Consider the following 23,637-nt stretch of genomic DNA (forward strand, 5'->3'; position numbering starts at 1 on the left):
GGGTTCTAAAACAACTCAATGAAGAGCAGAAGTGCAATCGTGTGAGAATCTGTCAGCACCTAGTGGACTGTCTTGTTAATGAAGGTGAAACATTCCTGAAACGGATCATCACTGGAAATGAAACACATGTTCATCACTTTGAATCAGAGAGCAAAAGTCAGAGCATGGAATGGAAGCATCCCGAATCTCCAGTCAAAAATAAATTGAAGAGTCAGTCTTTAGGGGGAAAAGTGTTGCTCACAGTGTTTTGGGACTCTCAAGGGCCAATCCTGGAACATTACCAGGAAAAGGAGGGAAACAGTAAACAGTGAACGTTACAGTGACATGCTGGTAAACAAGCTGCAATTCACAAGCAATGCAGAGGTCGATTGTCAGGAGTTCCTTTGTTGCATGACAATGTACGTCCACATACTGCTGCCCACACTGCTCAAACTCTTCAGATGCTACCTCTCTAGGTGTTGGAGCATCCTGCATATAGTCCTGATCTCGCCCCATCAGATTACCATCTGTTTGGTCCACTTAAAAATGCACTAAGAGGCCGTCGATTCAACTCTGATCAACAGGTGAAGGTAGCAGTGCATACGTGGCTTGCTGTGCAACAAAAACCTTTTTTTGCAGAGGGTATCAGAAAGCTTGTGAAATGGTGGACCATGTCAATTAAAAAGCAGGGTGACTATGTTTAAAAATGTTATCAATAACTGTGTGTACTCTTTTTGTAATAAATTAATTGCATGTACTTATTGACTTGCCCTCATCTGATCAGCATATAACTTCCTTCTGAAGTTTCTTATGAATTATGATAATTGTTTTGTATTCTTCATTGACGAAACTAACCTTGAGTTACATTTTTTGGCAGAATGGTTTAAAACAGAGTTTTCTGTAATGTATTTTTTTGTTATTTTCTATCATTTTTTCCTTTCCTTTCAGGACTTATAATTGAACAGTTGGTTGCTGATCTGTGAACAGAAGTGTTAATAATGGGAAAGTGCAATTGTATAACTGGTTGGCTTCTTAAAAATGACAAGGAGTGGTCATTTGTTTTTAACATGGACCTCAAGACACAGTAAAACGGAAGTATTTTGCAAACACTGTGTGTGTGCGTGCGTGCGTGCGTGTGTGTGTGTGTGTAAAAAAAGAGTTTCAAAACAAAGAGTGTCATGCTCTTCTTCAACACCCAGACTTAACATACAAAAATTAGTCTCTGATCCTTCTGATGCAGACCAAAGTTTAGTGGGTCAAGCTGTAGTTTTTCTGTGCCTGTATTAAGCTCTGTATACTTCGAACCATGTGGCAACAGCATCTGAACTAATTTGGTTTATGAAGTCTATGTGTTGCAAATTTTCTGCATCCTCTTGCAGCGGGGTTGTTCCAAATGATTTTCCTTTAAGCCGTAAGAAGATGCGATATTTAGTAACTGATGCCCTGGGACCATATTTTCAACAGATGATCTTAGGTAATGTGGGAACCTCCGTGTATTTATTCTGTTTTGATGAAACAATGAATATTGAAGACAAAAAGGAGCTTCAGTTAGTGGTCAGAGTCAGTGTGTAGAGCTTTCAAGAAATTTGCAGGCATCCATCATCAGGAAAAATTATGTACTAACTCTTCATGGAAAAATTTGCTCTGCCATAAGCAATAATTCAAACCTACCTATTCGCAAACTTAATCATAATAATACCAAGCTCGATAGCTGCCGTTGCTTAAGTGCGGCCAGTATCTAGTATTCGGGAGATAGTGGGTTCGAACTCCACTGTCAGCAGTCCTGAAGATGGTTTTCTGTGGTTTCCCATTTTCACACCAGGAAAATGCTGGGACTGTACCTTTATTAAGGCCACGGCTGCTTCCTTCCCACTCCTAGCCCATTTCCATCCCATCATCACCATAAGACCTATTTGTATCGGTGCAACATAAAGCCAATTGTAAAAAAAAAAAAAAATAATAATAATATGACCTCAGCTGCTGTGTGCAAGCATTTAATTTGATGCCATCTGGCTACTTGCTCATCAAGTTTCGATGTTCTGTTTTACTCTAGGCTTACTAGATGTCACAGTACTCCGAATCTCTCTTGGGTGCAACTGTGGTTGGGCTTTTTAATGAATATTATCCGGTAAATACCAAATGTGTCACCAGAGATCTTTTACATGCCAACATCGTACGACATGAAGTTCGAATGGGCTGTCATTATAGAATGGCTTCAAAAGTCTGACTACCTCTGCTGGGTTTGAACCTGCTATCTTGGAATCTGGAGGCCAACAATCTACCCCTGATCCACAGAGGGAGCTACATACTTACGATGATTAGCTCAGATGGACCAAATGTGTATAAGAAAGTTCATAGACTTTTCAGTGAAGATTTCATTAATGAGATCTCACAGTTTAGATGATATTGGGACCTGTCCTGTCCTCATCATTCATGATACATATCTAAAAGATTTTTGGTGAAGATGCATCTGAATTAGTTGCTGTTTATCACTATTTTAATGGGTGACCGGCCCAACAAGAGGAATATGAAAGGATTCAAGATCTCAAAATACTTCAAAGTAAACTCTTCATTCTCAGTCTAGATGGCTTACATTTCATCCCACTGCGAGAGACTGTTTGAACTGCTTGAACTGTAGGGAGGATAATATCATTTTTTCTTAAATTCTTGCCATCAGTAAAGGATCAGACTGTGTCACAGTCTAATTTGTACAAAAAGATGGCCGAACTTTTATGTTATTCAGCAATCAAAGAACAATTTTACTTCACTATATCTTCTGCAGAACCTTTTGCACACTTCACTGAAATATTCCAACAAGATAAACCTTAAATTTATATCCTGAACAGTCAGGTACTAGATCTGTTAGGAAAACTGGCTGGTCATGTTTGCAAGTCTATTTCTGTTGATAACTTTGATCTAATCATGTTACTTGATTCAAGAAATATGTTGCCCATGAATGATACTGTTGCATCACAGGAAATTAAAAGTGAACTTCTACATCGTCTGGAAAAATAATTCTTGATTTTCTTGAACAATGCTAAAAAGCATTGTGTTTTTGGATGCAAATATTTGATTAAAAAAGCAATGGAAAACTGTGATTTGATTAATGCTCTGAAATGTTTAAACCCCTCTCTTATGAAAAACTGACAAAGCTATCGAGATATAGTTTCAGTCACCAGAGAACTACCTATCCATATGAAAGAAGATGTGCTCGTTGACGAATGGAAGATGTTGCAGATGGAAATGGGACCAACTTTTGAAGGAAGAATTGATAGTTATTGAGATAAAACTTTAAAGAGAACTAATGAAGCAGACCAAAAACATCATAAGGAATTGGCAGCTCTGAGGCTGCACTGCTTCTATCACATGGGAATAAAAATTGAATTTACTGTCTTCTTTCAGTATATATGTATTGTGTGTATCTCCAACCCTTGTCTTGTTCCTCTATGGGGTCGGGTATGAAGTAAGATGAATCTTCATAGAGAGTTTTTATGATTGGATGCCCTTCCTGATGTCAATGTCATCAGAGGTGTTAATGAGATGAGATGGAATGAATGATGTGATATAAGATTGTAGGAAGGGAAAGGGTGAAACCCAGTGCCAGCACATAGCCTACTACTGTCGAATAGCACCAAGAGGTCTGCTCAGGGCTTTACACCACCTTCTGACAGACGAATCACCCTCATCAGCATCATATACCTTCACTTTATATGAACAATGCGGAGAGGTTTGGAATTAATTCCAGGCTTTTGGCATGCAATCTAATGGTTAGAAATTGTATACCACTACCTCCCCTACCCTCCCGGCCAACATTCTGATGGCAAAGTTTATTTTCCGACCAACGGGACTCGAACCAGCTAACCACGGTGTCAGACTGTATATACTTCAATGCCTTAACAATCATGGCCACCAGGAGGGTTGTTACTGTCTTCTTTCAGTAATGTAACATAGCTTTTTATATAAAAGTTGAAAAAAAAATAGTTATACTTTTGTTCCTCAAACATAAGTATTTCATTTAATAAAAACTGCAATATAATCGTAATTTCATAAATGAACAGGCCATCCAAAACCAGAAACAAATTAAACCTAGCCTAAAACATCAAATGAAATAGCTACTATTCTTTATCATTTGGTAATTTATGTGTGTACACTTGTACTTACACATTCAATTTTTTTTAGTTCCCACCAGCCTTTTATTGGTTGGGGATTACTAAATACTGTATATATATATATATAAAATTTATCACAATTTTCGATGCGGAAACATACAAACACCAAACATTTGACCGTGTTGATCATTTGGCAACTTTGTCTCTTTTTATTCTCTTTTTCTGATATTTTAGTCTCCTTTTCCTCTTTTTAGGGGGTGGTCTACCACTCCTCACCCTGCAATGAGCAATGGACAAATGTCAAGTTCTACCAAAAATTAGAACATTTCAGATGATGAGGTAATGACACCTTAGGTTGCAGTGCGTGTAAGAAGCACCAGCACATTCTGCAGTGAAGAAAGAATTTGGAGAATGATGAGTATACTGGGCAGCCATGAAGAAGCTTGTAGCGTCTTGGCCCTATGAAATAAAATATAGAACTCACAGAACTGAAAAAAGAAAAAAAGGAAAAAGAAGAATGCTAAAAATAAACAGGAGAGCATACATGTATATTCTTTAATAATAGAATGTTTGTGTATTTAACAAAAACAAGGAAATTTACCAGCCCTATACTGGACAGCCAGGAACAAGATTATCCCTAATACCAGGTGTATGCATAAGTCTTTTCCAGTTTCACTAAGAGATGGCACCAGCGAACTGTACGCAGCGTATTAATTTGATACACACGTCAGTTTGTTGTCTGACATTAACCTACTAACATACACATGTTGAGTCCACCAAACACTAGCATCTGTGTTGTACCATTCAGTGATCATGTCGATGTTTGTGCCTAAAAATAACATTTGTAGCACGCATTGCTTTTCTTATTTAATCAAAAGAAAAAGGCTGTGAAAAGTCATCATTTGCTGATACAAACATATGGTGAACACACTCCATTGATTAGAACATGAGGGACATGGTTTTGACAATTTAAATATGGTGATTTCAATGTGAAAGACAGTCCATGCTCTGGTAGACCACAAAAGTGTAAAGACGAGCAATTGCAGGCGTTACTGGATGATGAAACCAACTGAAACTCAACAGCAATTGGCACAAGCATAAAATCACGGTGCATCAGTTAAAGCGTTAGTTGCTAAAATATCACAGTTAGAGCAACAAATAGCAACATTGTTAACAGGAAGATGCTGCAGCCAAAGCAGAAGCTCATAAGCTAAACGGAGTGCACGATTGAAGACGTTGAAAAGTTGATGCGTGTTAACTACACCTAAGTGGCAGATGAGCTCGTAGCAGCAGTAGTGGATACTAGCCATGGTATGTACCACAAAATTCTGTCTAAACATGTCACAAGTTACCCACCACAATGAACCATGCCTCCCGACCCAAGACCGGTGTGACGATCGTATGATCACTTGCGGGGAACCTGATCAGTATCGCTGATGATAAAGTGACCTTCCTCAACTAGACCATAATAAGAGATAAAACTAGATGTTCCCTATTCAGTTTCAAATGAAAGAACATTTGGCCACCTGGAAATTGCCTGTATCATCATGTCAGAAAGAAATGCAGCAAAACATTTCGAAAGGCAGGGTGATGCTTGAACTGTTTTTTAACTCATTGGAAATTGTGTACATGGCATTCATCCCATGAGCTGTAAAATAAAAAGAACTGGCTGTTGCTACATGACAACTTCCTTGCACATAGCTTTTTGATTGTCCAAGAGGAATTGACAGGGCAACAGGTCACCTTTTTGTCAGTAAGGTACCTAGTTCAGTCAAATCTTGGTGACAAACTGTGGTATACTGCCTTGGTTTCAAGAGTAATCCATAAATAACTATTATCCTGATAGAATGCAGTAATGATGATTAAGATACAGCACACATATCTCCCTTCTTCTGAACAGTCTCCCTTGTCTGGCTGGTTTCCCTTGAGAACTGACAGCAGGTCTAATATATTGGACATAGATTGATATGATTAACTGTAACAATATCAACCCTCCTATTTTACCCTATAGAGTTCATCATAGGCTGAGAAGAGACAGATGTAGAAGAACAGGGATTAATGAGGAGTGAGTCTATCTATTTGAAGATGTGGAGACTGTTCTTTTGTGTTTTCATGTTTGTCCTTGTCTTTTTCTTTTTAACAGTTTGCTTTACGTCACACTAACACAGATATGTCTTATTGTGATGATAGGATATGAAAGGGCTAGGAGTGGGAAGAAAGCAGCTGTGGCCTAAATTAAGGTACAGTTCCAGTATTTGCCTGATGTGAAAATTAGAAACCATGGAAAACCATGGAAAATCATTTTCAGGACTGCTGAGAGTGGGGTTTGAACCTACTATCTCTGGAATGCAAGCTCACAGCTGTGTAACCCTAACCGCACAGCCAACTCGATCGGTTCCTTGTCTTCTCTTTCTATTGCTTCCTCTTCGTTCACTGACCTGTCATTGTATTTGCCCTATTATGTGTTCCTTGTCATGTTCTATCTTTATATGACTGGATTAAACAACACTTCAGTTTATCTGGATTTTTGTTAAGTGAAGTTCAGATAAGCTAGATTCTACAGTAGCCTCATTGAAAAAATTAAAGGACAAATTTGGCAGTATTCTTTATAACTATCACTTATACACTGTATATGAAATTGTAGTGATTATTTGGACTTGGAAAACTGTGGGGAATTTTATATGTTCATGTATTAATTTGGTATGATCATGTGTTTATTTATTGGTTTGTTTGTTTATATTTTCTGTGTGGGAATACTTGGAATTGTTTGATTATGACACTGCTTCAAGATTGTTTGGTTGTTGTGAAAAATTAATCTTAAAAAACTTTTAAAGGTAAGATGAGATATTTGTGGGACATAATGTAGTTCATCACCAGACACGATACGTCAAGTACTTAATATGATATAGGGGTCACATAAACCCCGATTTGCAATCCTCTTCACCGAAAAGAAGATCCATTTTAGTTTTGGACATTTTCCATATTAAATAGATTAGGACCAAAAAACTTTACTGTATTGACTTATGTTTGTATATTTTGTATATAATGTATATGTTGTATATAGTGTATATATTAGTATGTTTATATTAGTTAAAAAGGTCCCAAACCTTGACCTAAAGGTTGTTTACAGGCTGAAGATGCCCAAAATAATGGGCGAAACATGTACCTGACCAAATGATCTACATAAAATCATGTAGATAATAACCACATTAAACGTGGAAAGTATTGAATAGGTGGTTTTTTATTTAATTATCCTTGATATCTATGCATAATGTAGTACATGCGCCAGATCGGGTAGGATGCTTCCAGGAATTTCCAGTTGCATCATTTTGCATCAGTTTTGAAATTTCTTGATGCTACTCGATGTTCTTTATCAGCATTAATTGCTGGGCCCTGATTGGTCATAATAAAACCATTTGTGATTGGCGGACGAAGGAAAATAACAGACGCTCATTGGTTGTTTTACGATTTCCCAATTTCCGGAGAGGAGCCCTTCACTATAGCCAAGCTCTTCTGAGCCATCTTGTAATTTTGACCACTGAAGGGAGAGGTTGCCTTCTCCAGATGACGGGTCTTCTTGGCCCCTCCAACAGGTAAGTACTTTGCTTTGTCATTTTTCGGCTAGTAATCTTCAAATGTAGTGTTCCGTTTAATTTCTGTTTTTGCTGGAGCTTACCTGTTTTTCCTTCAGTCGCCAAATTTTTCTTAAAATGACTTAGCCTTTCCGGCAAGTCACATCATATTTGTTAGGAGACAGTTCCCATTTCTTTTGTTTTTGTAAATTGTGTGTTCAACACCTCTAGATGTAATTGTAAATTGTAATTTTCCCCTTGGGACTGTCTCATAGTTCTGCTTCATCTTAGAATATTCACATTTTGGACGGGCACCCTTTCTTAGAAGTGTTTTTCAGGGGGCTGCCTCCTAAAGGTGCTCTGCGTTAAGATAATCATTTTAAATGTTGTGTTTTCCTTTCTTCCATGTATATCCTTCTGACTGTATTATGTTACTAAAATGTTATTCTTTCTGACAGTATTATATGACTTAAATATTGTGCCTCGAAACTTTATTGTTAAGATCTTTTCCCTTTTAAAAGGTGTATTTTGTTTGATCACATTTGCGTGTTAATTCCATTTAAATTTTTAAGTAAACTGTATATTAATTTTGAATCACCACTGATTTCACTTCTTCAGCATTGTCAATACCTTTCATCACCTGGATATGGTTCCTAGCTGCTTTCCACTTCCTTCCTTAGCCGTCATGTTGCTTAACTTGACCATTACTGTTTGTTGTTTTCTTGTGAAAATGTGCATGTGTTTTAATATCTTTAATTGCATCTGACATTTTAAGTGTGCCTTTATTATTGTTTTTATTATTATTATTTACCTTTCTTTTAATTTGTGTTTGTGTGTAACAACAAGGTTACATAATGGTAGCAGGTATTATTATTACTTGTAGACGTATTATCCCGTTTACGGCTACAGATATCATGGAAAAAATATTCCTTTGACTAACCAGGAAACTTTGTGTATGAATATGATGAAAATCCGATCACCCTTGGGATATGAACTCATACATCATTCTTCAGAGGAGTAGTTTAATCAGTTCTTCTAGGATGCTCAAGAGAGAGTGGGGGGACACTTTTGTTGCTGAAACACTTTTCGTGAAGACATCTGCTGAATGAGAAATAGGTTGTTATGAAACTTAAGACTTGGTGCTGATAGATGTGCAGCACAAAATAAAAACACAACACTGATTGGAAAGTGCTCTAAGTTGTTACTCACTGAAGTACTTGCAAGTACTGTATTAAGAAACTTGAAATTATATACTCTGCAGTCGGGCCATCATTTCTTCCCCTGATCACGTATTCGAAGTAATTAAAAAAGAAATAAGGGAGAAGGAAGTGATTGTAGATCCTCAAGAATATAAGATCATTACTGACAAAAATGGAACAGACTTTAACTTGGTAGGGAAAGATGTACCTCTTCAAGTCTGAAAAAGGAGAGAGACAAAATCTTGGAAATTGACAAGATACATATATATCAGAAACTGAAGACGTTACAGACATTAAAACTGGTACTTGGAATCACCTTTAAAAATAAATGAACACACTTTTTTTTGGAAAATCCACTTAGAGGGGGTGAAATAATAAAAAAGCAGGTGAATTTTAAAAATGAATATCTTCTTCCTCATATAAAGAATTCAACTCCTCCCTCACTTCTTTTCAAACCCCCCCCCCTCCCCCCCTAACTGCTTAAGTGGATTTCCTGAGAACAAAAATTTGTGTTGTTTTATTTTTAAAGGAGATTCCAAATAACAATTTTCATATGTGTAACATGTTAGGTTTTTGTGATATATTGTAGATAATCTCGCTGCTGTAGGAATATTGGAGCTGACGTTGTCATGATTATGGCAGTTCATTTCTATATCCGATTCCTCGAGCAGGGGTAGTGTGGTGCCAATATTTCCATAACAGTGGGTTTTAAGGCCCATAGGGTGGCAAGGGGCTTAAAATGAGCTTTGTCTCGTCCTTTTATGACAAATTCAATTTCGCCTATATCAGCCTATTATTTTTATATTTTTACACCTCTCCCCGTCGCCTCTCCCCCCCTCCCCCTCAAATTGTTTTCCAAATAAAATACAGCCCATGGCAATGTAGCTTTCTATAGGTGAAGTAATTTTTAAAATCAGTTCAGTAGTTTTTGAGTCTATCCATTACAAACAAATATACAAATTTTTCCACATAATAATAATAATAATAATAATAATAATAATAATAATAATAATAATAATAATAATAATAATAATAATTAATAATAATAATAATCCAGCCCACAGATGAACCAACCGAAATGGGGAAAGGCTTATAGAGCTTTGTAAGGCATTCAATCTTGTTCTTAAGTCAACAGCCTTCAAACATCTACCAAGAAAACAAAAGACATGGATATCACCAAATCCTCACTTGGGAGAATTTCGAATAGATCATGTTGCCATTGCACGAAAAGCAACACAAGAGATCCAAAATGTTAAAGTCCTGAGAAGTGCAACCTTGACTCAGGCCACTATCTATCCAAGATCAAAATTAAGCTTCATACAAGAAACACCAAAAGAGTTAAGATAAAGAAAACTAGCAAATTTGATACAGAAAAGCTGAAAACCAGCAAAAAATTCACTTAGAAACTTCAGTCTTTGGACACAGAAAATTGGGAACAACTGAAAAATGTCATTGTTGAAACAGCTGAGGAGACAGTATTGCTAAAGAAACCAAAGAAGCATCCGTGGTGGACTCAAGAATGTGATGAAGCCATAACACAAAGACAAATCGCTTGGCAAAGATGGAATTCCCTGAAGAATTCAGAAAGATATGAAGACTTTCTGGAGGCTAGGAAACATGCAGCGAAAGTGATCCGCCAAGTAAAGTGCGCATTTAACAAAAACCAACTGACACAGATCGAGCAGGAATTCAATAAGAATAATACTAGGGATTTCTATAGAACCTTCAAACACAACCTCACCAAGTACACCCCACCAAGTCTACATTTCCGAGATCACAATGGAAAAGTTGCCTACAACGACAAGGATAACTGCCAAATCTTGGCTAAATATTTTGGATCTCTTCTTAACTGCGAAGAACCAGAATCAGAATTCACCTTTGAAGAATCCAGACATCCCAACCCAGACTCTTCTCCCCCCACAAAAGAGGAAATCAAACAGATAATTACATCATTAAAGAACAACAAAGCACCTGGAGAAGATGCGATAACTGCTGAACTCTGGAAGGCTGCAGGTGAAAAGGCGATCGATAAACTAACTGAGATCATTCGTGAGATCTGGGAAACAGAGAAGATCCCAAATGATTGGACAGCAGCCCTGATTCATCCCCTACATAAGAAAGGTGACAAAACAGATGTAAACAACTATCGCGGCATCTCCCTTCTCGCAGTAACATACAAAATTCTCTCCAAAGCCCTTCAAACTCGGGCAGAAGAGCATCTTGATTCACAGCTGGGTGAATACCAAGGAGGCTTTAGAAAAGGACGATCTTGTGCAGAGCAGATCATGAACCTTAAGTCTGTCCTGTCGTACCTAAAATCCAGGAATAAGAATTTTGTAATTACTTTTGTTGACTTCCAAAAAGCCTACAACTCCATAGATCAACACACACTCCTCCGCATTCTGAAGGAAATGGGCTTATACAACAAAACCAGAGCTATCATTCAACAGACCTTAACCAGCACTACGTCCAGGGTGAAATTCAGGGAAGAAATTTCGAACGTCTGTGAAATCAAGACTGGTGTTAGGCAAGGGGATGGACTATCACCGTTTCTCTTCAACTGCGCTCTGGAGAAAATCATTCGGGAATGGCGCAAGGAGATGTGCAAGGAAGAGGTTGAGAATGGCCTTAGAATAGAATATAAGAAAGATGATCTTATCATAGACTGCTTAGCTTTTGCAGATGACCTAGCGATCTTTTCTGATTCCCTAGATACTGCTGAAAAACAAATTAATCAACTGAGAATCCAAGCAGCAAAAGTTGGCCTCCAAATCTCTTTCCAAAAAACAGAGTTTATAACCAACATCAAGCCAGCTCCCAGGGAGCTCATTGTGGAACAGGGAAAAATCAAGCAGGTGGAAAAGTTTAAGTACTTAGGCGAGTGGATAGTACCTAACAACTCTGAGAAAGAAGCAATCATGTGCAGAATCAACAAGATGGAGGTGGCATATCAGCTGACTAGGAATGTCTACAACAAAAGATCAGTGTCCATCAACGCCAAGCTTAGGCATTATTGTTCGGTTGTACGCCCGGAAGCACTGTACGCAGCAGAATGCCTTCCAATGAACAGAAACGGTCTGATGGAGAAGCTAGAAGCTAAAGAAAGAAAAATCCTGAGAAAGATTCTTGGACCAATCAAAGAAAATGGTGAGTACAGGAGACGACACAACAGCGATCTGTACCAGCATATGGAGAGGATAACGGACACGATTCGGAAAAGGAGGATTAATTTTTATGGCCATATAGCACGCATGAGCACACAGAGACAGACCAATAAGATCTTTTCCTACTTTCTTAACAAGAAAACCAAGGGACCCTGGTTTATCGAAGTTGAAAAAGACCTTCAAGAAATAGGAATCACACTCGAAGACATCCAGAAACGTGCTCCTCTCCACAAAAAGCTCCAGGAATACAAGAGGTTCCAAGAAACGCCAAAGTTGAAAACAGGCAAGAAGTGGACTGATGAAAGAAAGGAGGCTCACAGAATGAGAATGCATGAGTACTGGGGAAGAATTAAAGCTCAAGGATGCAAACAGTTGAAATAACGTGGTCCACAGCAGGCTGAAACGAAGAAAGAAGTAAGAAGAATAATAATAATAATTTCTACATCCCACTAACTACTTTTTGACAATTTTCAGAGATGCCGAGGTGCTGGAATTTTATCCTGCAGGAGTTATTTTACATGCCAGTAAATGTACCGACATGAGGCTGACGTATTTGAGCATCTTCAAATACCACCACACTGAGCAGGAACGAACCTGCCAAGTTGGGATCAGAAGGCCAGCACCTCAACCGTCTGAGCCACTCAGCCTAGCATTATTATTATTCTTCCTTTGTTATGCCCGTTTACAGAGCGCATTGGAACTTGTTAGCTTGAAGATGGTTTTCCTTTCTTCTTCTCCTCCCAAAATCTCTTCATGAACTCACTATACTGTTTCTTGTGTTCCTCTGTCAATTATTTCCCTGTGGTTCTTTTAGCCTTTTCCATGAACGTGTGCTTTGCAACCAGAGTTCCAAAAACCTTGCAATCTGATTGTTGTTGTTGTTATTATTATTATTATTATTATTATTATTATTATTATTATTATTATTATTATTATTATTATTATTATTATTATTATTATTATTATTATTATTATTATTATTATTATTATTAATGTCTGATAGTTTACCTTGGAGGCCTTCTGCTGTATTACTTTATTCATTATATAAAAATAATAGTATTTGCAATTTTTGGGGCCAGAAGTCGTTGCAGTAGTTAAATTTAGCCCTGAGTGTGACAATGTTGCATGAAAACTGTAGGAATTTAGAAATAAAGTCTGGCTGTTGTTGCATCTGTAATCTAAATTGATACTGATTTTGGATGCTATTCTTTATTAATAAAGTTAATAATGAGATAGGCATATACTTTCTGTCTTCTGGTTTTCATTGCTACATCATTCTGTAGGGTTTTGGTAAGGAAGCCATACTTTTCAGTGTTAACTTAGTTAAAGTTTTTCAGTCTGTCAAAAATGCTAATTATAACACATATAACACTGTAATGTACCTGTGAAAAAATAAAAAGCACTATTAAAGAAAGAATGACATGTTTCATTCTATAAGAACATCCTCAGATTCTATCCAATCACTTTTTTTTTTTTTGCTAGGGGCTTTACGTCGCACCGACACAGATAGGTCTTATGGTGACGATGGAATAGGAAAGGCCTAGGAGTTGGAAGGAAGCGGCCGTGGCCTTAATTAAGGTACAGCTCCAGCATTTGCCTGGTGTGAAAATGGGAAACCACGGAAAACCATCTTCAGGGCTGCCGATAGTGGGATTCGAACCTACTATCTCCCAGATGCAAGCTCACAGCCGCGCACCTCTACGCGCACGGCCAACTCGCCCGGTCCAATCACTTTTAATCATGCGTATACATGTACAATATTGTTTATGTAATGTAAACTTGTCAATGATTGTGAATTGGTGTTGTCATGAACAAGTAGGAACAAATAATGATAATGAATGTAATAGTCTTCCACCGTCACTTTCTTAACTTTTAGAAATACGAGGGTTGTAAATAAAGTAGTGGCAATACTGATAGAACGCAATATTTAATGAACTAACAAGTACAACTGCATTCCATTCCTTCAATGTAGTCACCCACAGAGTCTATTACCTTTTGCCAAATGTCGGGAAGCCGTTGGGGACCATTGGCAAGACATTCACTGTTGATGACAGCGATGTAGCGCCCTACTGCGCGAAGTACAGATGCTATGTCAGGAAATTGGTGGCCTCAGAGGGGTTCCTTCAAGTTCCGAAACAGGTCGATGTCACAAGTACTCATGTCTGGTGAGTACGGAGGGTGTTCTATGACCTCCCAATGCCACCGTTTCAATAAGAGCTTGAGATTGTTTGCAACATGATAGTGAGATAATCTCGCAATAAATGTGGACATTTGCATTGCATAGCTGGATGCAGATGTTGCTCCAGAATTCAGCAATAGTAGTCACTATTGATGGTGTGTCCCTCAGGCACAGCATCCTCGTAGTCATATTCCGCAATCAGCATAAGCTTCACCAGACTGGGTTCCTGTCAACATTTTTGTGGACGTTGTGAACCTTGGTAAGCCCATTTACCGGTATTCGATTGACACTTTAATTCATGTTTGTAGGCTCATGCCCATGTCTCATCAGTGATGACAATATGCTGCAGAAATGTGTCTCCTTCATTGTGGTATCTATCCAGGTGGATACCAGCCATTACATACCGGTACCATTTATGTATTACATGTTATAAACCTCATTATTGGTCTGTATTGAAAATTTACAGTTCAAAAATAATAAAGGTGTTCATTAATCCACCTATTCAATACATTTTTTTCCACTTATAGTGGTTACATAATTGGTAATAGCTTTTGGCTTCTATTTTTAATATTATATGTACTTTTGAAGATTATTTTAGACTGAAGATGCCCTAAATTAAGGTCATTTATGTATATCAGTGAGTTGATGTGGAACCCCATGGGACACAACTTTTCTCATGTTAACTCTCGGATACATGCGCGGGCTACAGGTGTAGCCCAGACATTTACTTCGTTGTAGTACAGAGTATATTCATTGCTAGGAATGTTGATAATATCTATAGCTGCCTATCAATGTTGCAATTAACTGGCGAGTGTGTTTCCGGCTTGGCTAGGCACGCCATTTAGGCGCCAGATGGATTAGAAGTGGTCTGGGCTACAATAGTAGCCTGTGCAAGCATTGCTGTTTCAGTGCAGGCAATGACCGAGCAAAGGAAATGTAGCTGTGCAGGCGGTCAAGTAGAGGACTTTCAAATTAGTTAGTGGTTACATGAAAGTAGTGATAGTATTGTTTGCGGTGATAGTGACGATAGTGAACAGGATATACCTACACACAAAATACACCAAACTGAATCTGAAGAAGCTACAAGCAGTGAGGAAGCTACCCCAGCTGAGTGTCCAGGGACAAATGACGATTCAGGTACCGGCAGCAATAATTCCAGATGATTCACTGCCAAGGACAATTTCAAGTGCCTAAGGGATCATCTATGTACTAATGCGCCTACAAGAGCCCATAATATTATCATGCACTTTCCTGGCCCTAAGGGAATTGCTCATACTGTGAAAACTGAACTTGAATGTTTAGAACGTTTTATAGATAGCAATATAATACAAACTATAACCACAGTGATAAATATTTATATAATTAAGGGACAAGTTTAAACGTGATCATGACGCAAAATTTATTGATACTACAGAAATACCTGCTCTGATAGAGTGCTAAAATTCCTTAAAATGCTCACAGAAACTCTAAGACTGCTTTTTAACCTGATATTGTTTTTATTTATTTACCATGCAAGTATGTTCTAATGTGGGTATTTGAGTATATATAAATACATTTAAAAGCTGTAATTCTTTTATTTCCTTTTCCATGGTAGATTTCCCTTAGTGTGAAATGCAATCAAATTTTTCTTCAAGGGTTTTTAATTTCTCTTCTCTCTCTCCGGTGGTGAGTTCATAAAGTCAATGGAATCATTTATTTCTTGACATTATACTAAAAATTTGTCATGAAACCATCATTGAAGGAAACTAAGGAACTCACAGACATTTTTGAAGAATTCAATTAAAGATTTGTTTTCTTGTTGCTATAAATTTATGTACATTTTTATGTGTTTTATTTGTTGTGAAATTTTGTGGATTTAAAGAATTTTCAGGACTCACAGAAGAGACAATTATTTATTTAATCATTGAGTGTTAAAAGAAAAGACATTGATTTTGGTATTGGAGATCTCCAGTATTGTACATGTTGTAACCCATTTTTTTGTATCACCCTGTAGTTGCCACGTGGAGGCTTCGATCACGAAATCATTGAGTTTCGCAATCAAAACCTCTAGAATATGTTTCTCACATTACCATATATGCTGCTGTAATCCAATTGGCAAAAATAATGATAAATTGTATTGGTGAAAACTTCGGGTCGAAACATAGGTAGCTTCCCTGATTGGCTGTTTGAGTGTTTCTCAATTTCCGGCCTTTGGCTCCTTAGCAGGAGCAAGGCTCTGTTCAGTGTCTTTGATTTTCTACGTCTTAACGATCAGATGCACCTTGTAAGGTGGCCCGCTCAGCGGCTCCCGTCATCCCGGGGTAAGCATGGTTTCTTTTTTCAAATTTTAAATTAATATGTAAATTCACTTGTTCGGAGTTTACCTTAGACCCTGGTTTTCACCATTTTGGTTTTGTAATGCCTTAGTTTGTCAGCTAGGCATATCCTTTGTTTTGGAGGCAATTCATTTTATTAACCTTTTGTGTAAATGTAAATTTTAATTTTTCCATTCGGGTTGCCTCCAGTAATGCCGCGTCAATTTAGTGTACACCTGTTGAGCTATGCGTCCCTCGCTGATGTATATTAGGAGAAGACTGCACCTCTAAAGGCCTCTGCACTAAATTCAGATTTCCGTTGTTACTTTCTTGTAAACTCTTTTCTATTTGCCTTGTAAGATGGTTGTAATTATGTTATATTCCCTGTTAAACTTTCCTTGTAAATTTCATTATCAAAGTTATGCTCACCTTCTTAAGTGTCATCGTAATATTGTGTTGCCATTTGGTTTTCTGAAGAACCACTGATGAAACCTCGTGGTTCGATTTAACCTTTTTCTTAATTGATAACGTTATCCTTTAATTGGTGTTTTATACCTTGTTAAAATTCTTTATTGTGAGTAAACCAGACTAAAGGGTTAATGTTCTCACGTTTCTTTCCCTACAACGTCACATAAGATCTTATCCTCTGTAGGGTTATACAACCTTTCTCTAGTTGTCATGTTGGTAACCCTGCATGGCCATGTGTTGTTGAAATTTAAGATGTTTTTCCTGGTGTATCATCGGCTGACGTTATTCTTCAGGTTCGTTATTTTTGGATTATTACATCATTACTTGTTTTATATGTACCTTGTATTATGTGCACTCTTCTGTAAAGGGGGTGGAGGGGGGTACATTCTCAGCAAAAGAAAACCTACATATGGTCGTTAAATTTGGCTTAAAATATTTATATATACTGCTTTTTAAGATATTATTACCAAATAAACCTAAAAATAGCACCTACAAGTCCTTCAGATTTAATTTCAGTTTGGGCTACATAAGCCTGCACGAGTAAAGCTGCGTCTATTCTTAGCGCGGGTGTCCGAGGTTTAAGATATTTCGTCAGTATGTGCCACACTGTTTGATGACTGAGACCAACATCTACAAATAATTTCCGGACAGTCCATCAATGGTCTACGGAAACGAGACCACTCAAATGTCAATCTGATCTTGAGGAATGGAGGACCAACCTGTGTGATGCAAATCTGCAGTCTCATCCCGACCCACACGAAATATCTTGACACATCATGCAACCGTCCTATACGGTAATGTGTTCTCACTACAGGCTTCATGTAATCCTCGATAACATTCTGATGCATTTTTACCAAGGGTAACCTCAATTTTAATCCATGGACGCTGATTACCTTTCAAAAATATGCTTTAGAGTGGTGAAATCAACGCTCTTCACTTCAACACCACACAGCAACAACATTCCCAACTGGATGCCCATCAAATGCATACTACACATCGACAACAGCGCCACAGACTGCTCACTCATCCTATTTGCACATGTCTGATCCCCTGCGAGTGTCTGGGCTATGTTGCTATTACTTTATTTACAGCCCTCATATTTTCTGTATTTATCTAAGCTCCTAATCGTCCGTTACCTTCAGTAACTGGATTTGGATTGAAGCCAGTTTCCTTTCTCCAGTCTTGGCAACTAAGAATAGGAGGTTGAGTGGTAATTCTATAGGCAATAATTTGTTCTGTGGAGAGATGAGGTAAGGGGAAGGGGGGAGGGAAATGTTGTATTGACTCGGATCATTGGAGAGAGCACAGACTGAAAAGCTTCGAAGTTACCTTTTTTTATGTTCAGAAATAATTTCTGTACTTTCAAAGGCTTCTACATCCACTTTATGGTTTCAAAAACATTCAAGTCCAAATTAAATCTTTAAAATTTGATCATTTTTGTGAATAGGCTAGCCTGAAATTTAAAATTATTACATCTGATGATAGGAAATTATTACTTACATTCCAAGTACATTCGTTCATGTAGAAATTGTTTTCCTTGTTTTTCCCAAAAATTTAGGTTTCTATACTTTGTAGGTTTTGATTCTAGGCACCTCATTTCTAATTTTGTGAATGTTTCATCCACTTTTCCACTAGAAAATATTATCCAAAAAATGAATAAGAAGTCAGGTATGGCTGACATATTTCTCATGAGATCATTCACCTCCATTCTCTTAAGTGTAGATGCACAGAAATGCAAAAGTCACCACTGAGCAAATGAAATTATTGTGATGGCTTATATAAGGGAAATTAAAATATTACTTGCATTATGTCCTCTTCATTGGGAAAGAAGAAATTAAATTACAGAATGTATAATCCACAAATACAAGTAAACATAGAACAAAGTTTCAAGTATCTAGAACCTCTCATACTGGAAATTTCAATCATTAACCTTGTATAAAACCTTGTTTTCATGGAACACCAATACTAACACTTCTCCTTTTGATATTTTTACTCATAAGATTACCACAACATTACAATAAAAAGTATGGGAATCTGTAAAATATTCATAAATGCCCAGACAAGAAAACTAACAGGAGTGAAATGCAGTATGTATATATGTATATTTATGTATATATATATATATATATATATAAAATAGATGTAGAGCAGTGACTTATCATGTAAGCACACTAGTATACATAGAAGAAACACATGAGTCCAACATTTTTGGTTGCAGCCTTTGTCAGTGGAGGACAAAATAAGAATGGTGGTGGTATTATTTTTGCGTGGCTATTGCTAGCCTGGTGCAACCGTTGTAAGGCGGACTCTCTGATGAGGGTGAGCGGAATCTGCTCTATATGGGAAACTGTATGCTTTACAAGATATTAGAATCATTCCGTATTGATGGTATTCACTTTACAAAGGAAAAAATTAAATGTATCCTCCTAATTCAATCAAAACATAATTCCATCATTGGATGGAGCAATAAAATTCAAACATGTTTCGACTCGTTTGAGCCATCTTCAGTGAAAAAGGGGGTTAAAGTAATCTACATAATATAAGCTAAAAATATGCTCAAAACATAATGAACAAATGAAAAAAAAAAAAAAAAAAAAAGGACATGAAGGAAATAAGAACAATAACAATATACAATATTTACATCACTAGATGGAGCAATAAATAACTCACTGAGACAAATTCAGTGAAAAAGGTTAATATAAAACTGAACTGAATCCAAAAAAGTGTGCTAAACCTAAGAAGAAAAGAAAAGAAAAAGATACAGACGGAAACGAACAATAAGTGCTTATAGTGAGGTTGCAGACCTCTTAGTCTAAAATTTTTAGTTTGATAACAGTTCAAAAGCAGGACAAAATCCAAACCAAACCCCATGGCACTACAGCCCTTGAAAGGCCTTGGCCTACCAAGCAACCGCTGCTCAGCCTGAAGGCCTGCAGATTACGAGGTGTCGTGTGGTTAGCACGACGAATCCTCTCGGCCATTATTCTTGGCTTTCTGGACTGGGGCCGCTATCTCACTATCAGATAGCTCCTCAATTCTAATCACGTAGGCTGAGTGGACCTCAAACCAGCCCCCAGGTCCAGGTAAAAATCCCTGACCTGGCCAGGAATCGAACCTGGAGCCTCCGGGTAAGAGGCAGGCATGCTACCCCTACACCACGGGGCTGGCACAGGACAAAATCACTGTGTTGAAAATTCAGGCTGACAATCTGTCTTTGTAGAAACACCATCAGCACGAATGGCTAGGAGGGGAGCGAAAAAGCTTGAGAAACCAAACTTGAGAGGAGACAACGTGCCAGGTGAAGTGTATGTGAAAGTCATGGAAAAACCCTGATGAAATTTAAAACTTTACAATAGCAGCATTCTCAATTTCTTCTCAATTTAGCGGTCCCATTCTCGAAGATTTTTCCAATGTTGGCTAGGTGTGTTTGCCTTATTTTAAATGGTCGGGAGGGCAGCAACAAAAGTGAGAAGCTGTGTTAGAGAAGATAACAGGTGCATGGTAAATTGTAAGTGACCTTAGTGGAAACCATCAATGAAGTTCCAATCTGTAATGGAAAAACAAGGTTGTGTGAGAAACTTCGGCTGATAAGTAAAAAGTGTAAAATGGGTGTGAAGAAAAATTTAAACTTACGGTACTTAAAAGGTGGTTGTCCTCTTGAACCGGCTTGGCCGTCTCAAAGTTTAATGGTCCCGTTCGTGGCACATTGTCTCCTCTCAAACTTGGTTTCTCAAGCTCTTTTGCTCCCCTCCTAGCCATTCGTGGTGATGGTGTTTCTACAAAGACAGACTATCAGCCTGAATTTTCAATACAGTGATTTAGTCCTGTTTTTGAATTGTTATCAAACTAAACAATTTTTAGACTAAGAGATCTGCAACCTCACTATAAACACTTATTGTTCATTTCCGTCTGTATCATTATTTTTCTTTTCTTCTTAGGTTTAGCACACTTTTTGGATTCAACTAAGTTTTATATTAACCTTTTTCACTGAATTTGTCTCAGTGAGTTATTTATTGCTCCATCTAGTGATGTAAATATTGTATATTGTTATTTTTCTTATTTCCTTCATGTCCTTTTTTTTCATTTTTTTTTTTTTCATTTGTTCCTTCATTAAGTTTTTAGCACTTTTTTAGCTTGTATTATGTAAATTACTTTAACTCCCTTATTTCACTGAAGATGGCTCAAATGAGTTGAATCATGTTTGACTTTTATTGCTCCATCTAATGATGGAATTATGTTTTGTATTGAATTAGGAGGATACATTTAGTTTTTTCCTTTGTAAAGTGAAAACTGTATGTTTCTGTGGTGGAGGATAGAGTTGTGTGTGGTGTGTTATTTGCAGAAAGTTTGGAACTGGACAAACACCCAGACTCTCAGCCAAGAGAATTAACCATTTAAGATTACATCCTTAGACCTGAATGTGAATTGAACGCAGGACCCCAAAGACTGAAGACCAAGACACTGATCCTTCGTCAGGTAATTGGACAGAATGGTGGTGATCATTGTTAAACAGTAGATGCTGTTGTAAAGTAAAGGGAGGGGGGTAGATAGGCAAGACAAGGAATTATCTAATGATTAGGGCAGGTGCTAGACCTGAGCAACAGTCGATGTTTAACTTCGGAATCTCTAAGTTCAAGAGTGTGGGAAGATGTAACAGAAACTGTGGAACAATCATCGAATATGGTTTGATGGAGCTGGATGTGAATGAGGATAGGAAAATCATGATTTTGCATTGGCCACATATTCAGTTGGCTGAAGCCAATATAGAAAACTGGGTAGAGTTGCACTAAAGCTGGTAGATGATGACGGAAGAAGAGCAGTCATGACAACCTTGTATGGGGTTAAACTTGTTGGTGATACTCCTGGTGAAAGCGGTGCTAGGTATATGAAGACAGCAGGTCTTTCACTGGTTGTATTCACAGCAGAAAAAGCCAGAAAGTGAGTGAAAACGTTTTTGAGGTTCATTGGTATCTGAATGTGACTGTGGGATTTCTAGAAGAAGACCACAGGTGTAGAGTGAGGATAAGAAGACTGAATACTTGTTTCAGAACATGAGGATGATATATTGTTTCACAGCTGAAGTCCTTAAAAATTTAATCCCAACTTCCCACCCTCTTGCTATCAGAAATTAAGTTAAATATCAATTGTTGCTCAGGTCCAGAAAAAGATCCAACCTTAAAATTAGATAATCACTCCTTCTCTCCCTCGCTAATCTCACCCCTCCCATTACCTCCTACAACATCAATTTGTCAATAATGATCACCACCTGCATTATGCCAACTAACAATAAAGTTGTAAACAAATCACCAATGCATCAACATCAATGAATTATTTTCATTAGAAGTACCAATTCCATGACTATGCCATGAAATAAAATAATATAGAAATGATGCTCCATAATTTTAACAAATGATGACATATGCTCAAATTTTAAATTATATTTTAGTTTAATAGAATAACTCTTTGTATTATTTCTGCATTCAATATAATTAACCTTTAATTTAAGTATTTGAATCTTCTCCCATTAACTTGTTGCATGATGATAATACTGCAATAAAAGTTGGTGTGAAAAATTATGTTTGTGTTCTGTATGGAAGTCATTGGCTTCAGCTGCTGCCATTTGCTTCTTTTCAGTACTGGGCTCTAGTGGTTAGAATGTACACTTACTGACTATAAGATTAGCGTACAAAGACAGTAGTCTAATGTGCAGTCCCAAATGAATGGTGATGATATCAATATGAACTGGCACAAAGCTACAGAAAAATAGAGTGCATGCAAAGACAGGAGTAGACTTGCTGAAACAATCTCTTATACACTATTCTTAAGGATTTCTCTTTCTTTCTTTCTTTCTTTCTTTCTTTCTTTCTTTCTTTCTTTCTTTTTCTTTCTTTCTTTCTTTCTTTCTATTTCCTTCATTGATGGTGCCAAAGCAAAATGGAACTATCCCATAAGCACTCCTGATCACTACCATTCTTATTCTATACTCCAGTAACAAAGACTGCAGCTGAAAATTTGGGACCCATCTGTTTCTTTTATGGGTACTCTATCTACAAAAAAGTATTGAATCATTATGCTATAGTTAGAACTTTCTCATCAGTACGTGTGCTCCCTATTTCTTTCTATACAATACAATAGAAATGTATTCATGTTTACATACCAATGTACTTCTGTACCACGTATCTGCTCTCCTTCATCATAGCTGGGTTGATTTTGCAGAGAACATGCTCTAGCCGATTCAGAAGCTGAATACCTCTGCCTCGGCACTTGTTACCTGGCTTCAGAATCCAAATATTAAGATAACCATCCAGGTTCATCTGTGGCCAAAATCTCCGCATGTTCAACAGGGTGCTCTTTGCAGATGTAAACAGCACCTATTTGGAAGATACACAGTCAACTGAGTGTGACCACTGTGTGCCAAAGGGAATTACATAAACAGAATTAATCAGCCAAGATGTTTGTCTCACATAACTCATGAACCATTAAAAGATATTGAAAATTGTCTTTTACTCTTAGTAACATTACCAAGTGGCTGATAATAAAACTTGTTGCATACTTTTTCAGAGAGTTTAGTATCTGGTGAGGTAACAGTACACCTTTTTTTTTTTTTTAATGGAGCAACATTATTTTCCACACCTAAAGTTAGAGCCATAGGCAATGTAAATTCTGTTCAACC

General features: G+C 37.4%; 1 protein-coding gene across 1 annotated transcript in view; it reads right to left on the reverse strand.

The window, feature by feature from the left end:
- Positions 1-23,637, reverse strand: part of LOC136877771 (tubulin glycylase 3A-like) — a 165,754-nt gene that overhangs the window by 41,425 nt on the left and 100,692 nt on the right. The window contains exon 6 of the mRNA XM_067151977.2: positions 23,122-23,335. Coding sequence (XP_067008078.2) covers positions 23,122-23,335 — 214 coding nt within the window. The remainder of the gene's footprint in view (positions 1-23,121; positions 23,336-23,637) is intronic.

The sequence above is a fragment of the Anabrus simplex genome, chromosome 7 (genome assembly GCF_040414725.1).
Source record: "Anabrus simplex isolate iqAnaSimp1 chromosome 7, ASM4041472v1, whole genome shotgun sequence".
NCBI classification, from domain to species: Eukaryota; Metazoa; Arthropoda; class Insecta; order Orthoptera; family Tettigoniidae; genus Anabrus; species Anabrus simplex.